Here is a 4,347-nt window from a genome sequence, read left to right as displayed (position 1 = left end):
ATTGCTGGTCTGGGAGAAGCTTGCGAGTGTGTGTGTGTGTGTATACGTGTGTGTGTGTTTGTGTAATTTTGCGTTTGTGTGTATTGCGTTTGTTTCCCGGGGGAAACCCTCACGAGAAACACCGGCTGTTGTTATGCCTGCTGTGACGTTAAATTACTCCGTTCTCCGCTTGTAATTATGCCGTTACAAGCTTCAAAGTTGTATTTATCATCTGAATTTGCCGAAACAAGTTTAATATTCTGAAAGCCAAGACTTTGTTTTAATTTAAATCAGATGAAAACAAACTGTAACGGACCCTGCCGTGTTATTTATGATTACTCTACGCTTACATTCATAATGTCAGCCGGAGGGAGGGGGAGCGGCGCTGCGGAAGAGCAGATTGCCTTTCATCTTCCCTTTACAAGCTTAAAGAATGTATTTATCGTGTGGGTTTGGAAATAAAAGTTTCATATTCTGAAAGCCAAGACTTTGTTTGTTTAAAATCAAACAAAACACCCGAACCCCGAAAAAATAGTTTTTTATGCAAATCCACGTTTATTTTGAAATGAGCCGTTGCGACTTCCGACTGATTTCGATAGAGCGGGTCACAAATGTGTTCATCCATTCAATGTGGCATCTGCTATAATTGGGTTAATGTACGATATTACTTAATAATACAATACATTAGAATATATGATATGATAATTACATTTGAGTTTTATTCATTTCTTATTTTATAGTTTCTCATTATTATTATTTTTATTTTTATCGCTCATCTTATTTTTGATTTTATTAATCTGTGCTATCCTGTTTTTCACTCTCACTACTGTGTAAAAACACCCCAACAATATTACAAAAAATATACTGCATAAAGCAAACTATATACTTTATTTGATCTAAAATATTGATATTTTTTCATTATAGTAGCCTGTGAAAACCATAACAAATAAGTGATTAAATGCTACAGTATTCAGCAAACACAACTGCAGAACTGCAAACATTGCAAACAGACTAAGTTCTACAACACCCAGTTGTCTTTGTGTATTTGTGAATGAAGCGCCATCTCATGGTTAAATCCTGTAATTGAACAAATGGAGAACTTTGGCAACGCCCTCTAGCAATTTGGCAACACCCCCAGCCACTGGCATCCGCTGGGTTTTTCGACTGGGACACACCCATGTGAGACCTATCTGGAGTGCTACATCTGTATGTACAAAAGACATCAAAAAGTGCATTTTGCATGACAGGTCCCCTTTAACCATTTCCTGGATGTAGGAAGGACAAGATCCCTTAACAGCCATTACCAGTGTCTCGAAGCGGATTATTGCAGCCAGTGAAGGAAGCGGAGGAACAGTTGGAGAACTTAGGGAGGTTGTAGACCAGTCGGGCTGATGCATTCTGGGTAAGCTGCAGAGGTCAGCGGATCTGGTAGGCAGTCTAGCAAGGAGGGAGCGAACTTCTCCTTGGGACATTTTTGTTGACTGACGCTCTTGGAGAAATATACTTAAAAACTATTAATTTCAGTGAATGTTTTCAATCGGATAGAAGGAGTTTTTGTTTGATTAAAGCTTGGTCTAAGTGCTGGAATGGCATGGCTAGTTAAACAGAAGAAACTTGATTTTTCCAGTTCCACAAACAGGATACATGTTACGTGTGAAAGCATTGACGTTCTGACTCATCTATTCTCCAACTGAATTTCATTTGTGTTCCAATTTGCTCTAATAGGAGGCTCTTCTTTGTTGCAATTCAAATGTGCAGTTTAAGTCGCTTTCATCTCGCAGCTCGTGGAGGAGGAACTTTTTCTTTGAACATGTAATTGATTTTGGTTTAATTTGATGGTTGTTCAGTATGATGAAAGACTGGAGGCCAGCGTCAACAAGCATTTTATTTAATACCACAACAATTCATAAAATCAATTAATCTTTTTTACATTTCAAATAAAATTGGCCGCATACTGAAATAATGAAGGAAAACAAATTATGTGGATAGAAACAGAATTTGCACACGCTGTTTTAATAAGCTAATTTACATTTTTTTTGTAGAGATTATGTTAACATAATTAATTTGAAGTGAGTAAGTTCTCCAAAGGCTGAAGAAGTTTATTAAATGGAGCAAGCAATGATATATGTGTGTGTTTGTGTGCCAAATGCAATGTAATGTGAATTGAAGAATTGAGAGTTTAATGGCGAAATGGCTTGTTAGCGAAAAATATGCTTATTCATATCCCTTGTTGATCTTTTCAGTTTTAGCAAAGCAATCAATTTGCGGTCGAGCGGCTCCTGACTCCATAGATTCCCGAAGTGTAATGCGAAAACAGAAATGTTGCAGTATGACTTCTTTTTCATGCTGTTCAAATAACACTTACTCCTCTTGAGATATGGAATCCGTGGTAGCATCACTTCCTTCTACAATCTCACTCTCACACAGCATGAGAAGGAACAGGTACGTTAGCCCTGTGCTAATGTTGATGTCCTTTTCTCAAATACAAACAATCAAGTAAAACATTTTGCAGATTGTACTTCAGATTCTGGTTATGACTACTTTTCTTATATTTCACAATGGCTTAAATCAATGTGCATAATTAGTGTGTTGGCTGCAAATTGCAGAGCTTCCGATACCACTTATAACCTTTCCAAAAGAGGGTGGCAGAGAAAATGTTTTAACACATTTTGATGAAGCATTGTGTTGATATCAGCCCTTGCCTTCATGTATTGTTCAATTAAATTAGACACATATAGGGAATTACTTGTCACGTGGTAACTATTGCTTGTGTATGATTGTATTGGATTGTATCTTTGAACTCTGTATTCTGTTCCTAAAATGAGAAATATGTCTAGAATATCAAGTACAATCTGGTTCATTTGGAAATAAAGTATTTAAAAGGTTGCTAAACATTAGCTAACATGTATTAATTTGAGAAACCTTTTCAGGCAAATTCAGCCCAGATTATAAAGTATCCCTTCTCTACTCTACAGAGTTATTTTTACTTAGATTATCTTCCTCAAAATTCTCAGGCTGTAAACATCGAACTTTTACAATTGTTCTGTTTGTCTGAAACTCAGAAATATCCTGATTGGAGAACTTTGTCTGACTCAAGACCTTTGATTGGATTGCCCATGTGTAGATCAGAAGGTATTAAAGTCTGAAAAGTGTGGCTGAATTAGTATTTCTGCGTTTTTGGTCTCCTTCATTTGTAGATTGAAAAAAAAGTGGTCAATTTCTCCCGGAGTCTATGTCCTAACCAATTCTAAGCTTTTTTAAACGGAATTCCAGCCATGCGCATTTAGATTACATTCATCAATTTACCGTGATTAAAAATAGCAACCTTGCTTTCATAGTTGTCATCACTGCGTTTAATTTGATTATACCACCAGAGAAATGCATCACATAAATCCAGCTCTGTACTCCTTAGAGAATAGAAGGTCTCGATCTATGGTTCCTTGTTTTTATCTTTGTTTGGTCCATCCAATTTAAGTTTCTATTTTTCTATGTCTTCCTCTTTAGTGTCAGCCAGTGACTGTGACTCCGAGGAGAACGCGGAGTTGACCTACTACACCCTGAGTCCAGACTTCACCATCTCCCCCCATGGGACCATCTTCCCTGCGGGGCCTCTGGACTACGAGAGGCCCAACCACCTGTACGAGTTCGTAGTGATGGCGATCGACAAGGGGGAGGTTCCTCGCACCGGTACAACCACCGTACGGATTCGAATGGCAAACGTCAACGATGAGGCGCCTGAGTTCTCCCAACATATGTAAGTGAAAGCCGGGCTTCTACATTTCTGATTGTCATCTGATTACCATCATTCATTCTGAAAAGCCGTTTTGATGGTATGCAATGAAATTAAGGTTTATTTATAACCTCCCATTACTGTAAGAATCCTCTGTGTAGTGAGGGTGAGCAGGAGGGGCTGATACAAAGACAGCACCGTGTTCCTCAGAAGAACCTCACACCAATGCCCTGGATTCTCTGTTCTGGAAAGCATTTTTACAGGCAAATAATCTGGGTCAGTCTCTCGAAATAAAATTATTTTGGGTGCCAGGATGATTCATATATATTATCCTGCAGACATTTCCAGTGCATATGTGACCTGCTCTATGTCAATCAGTCGGATTTCACAACGGCGCATTTTGAGATAATAGTGGATTTATTTGAAAAACGTGTGTTTTGGTAATTTGAGGGTTTTGGTTTTCTAAATCAAGTCTTGGTTTCTCAGAATGTCGAACTTGTATTGCCCTATTCAGACGATAAATACATTTTTAAAGACAGGTTGTTAACTTTAGCGATCATCGTCTTCTCTCAATCTGATCAGCACCGCTTCCCCATCCCTCCCTACACTTCATCTGACCTCAAATGGAAATAAAGTAT

At 38.2% G+C, this 4,347-nt stretch overlaps 1 protein-coding gene across 1 annotated transcript in view; it reads left to right on the top strand.

Moving 5' to 3' along the window:
* Positions 1–3,733, top strand: part of LOC104958900 (neural-cadherin-like) — a gene marked incomplete at both ends in the record, with an annotated part of 24,738 nt that extends 21,005 nt beyond the window's left edge. Inside the window, one exon of the mRNA XM_010787084.1 lies at positions 3,484–3,733. Within this exon, the coding sequence (XP_010785386.1) occupies positions 3,484–3,733 (250 nt within the window). The remainder of the gene's footprint in view (positions 1–3,483) is intronic.
* Between the last annotated feature and the right edge of the window lie 614 nt (positions 3,734–4,347).

This window comes from Notothenia coriiceps, unplaced genomic scaffold, assembly GCF_000735185.1.
Source record: "Notothenia coriiceps isolate Sejong01 unplaced genomic scaffold, NC01 NC01_scaffold00000067, whole genome shotgun sequence".
Lineage (NCBI taxonomy): Eukaryota > Metazoa > Chordata > Actinopteri > Perciformes > Nototheniidae > Notothenia > Notothenia coriiceps.
This window is presented reverse-complemented; position numbering and strand designations above follow the sequence as displayed.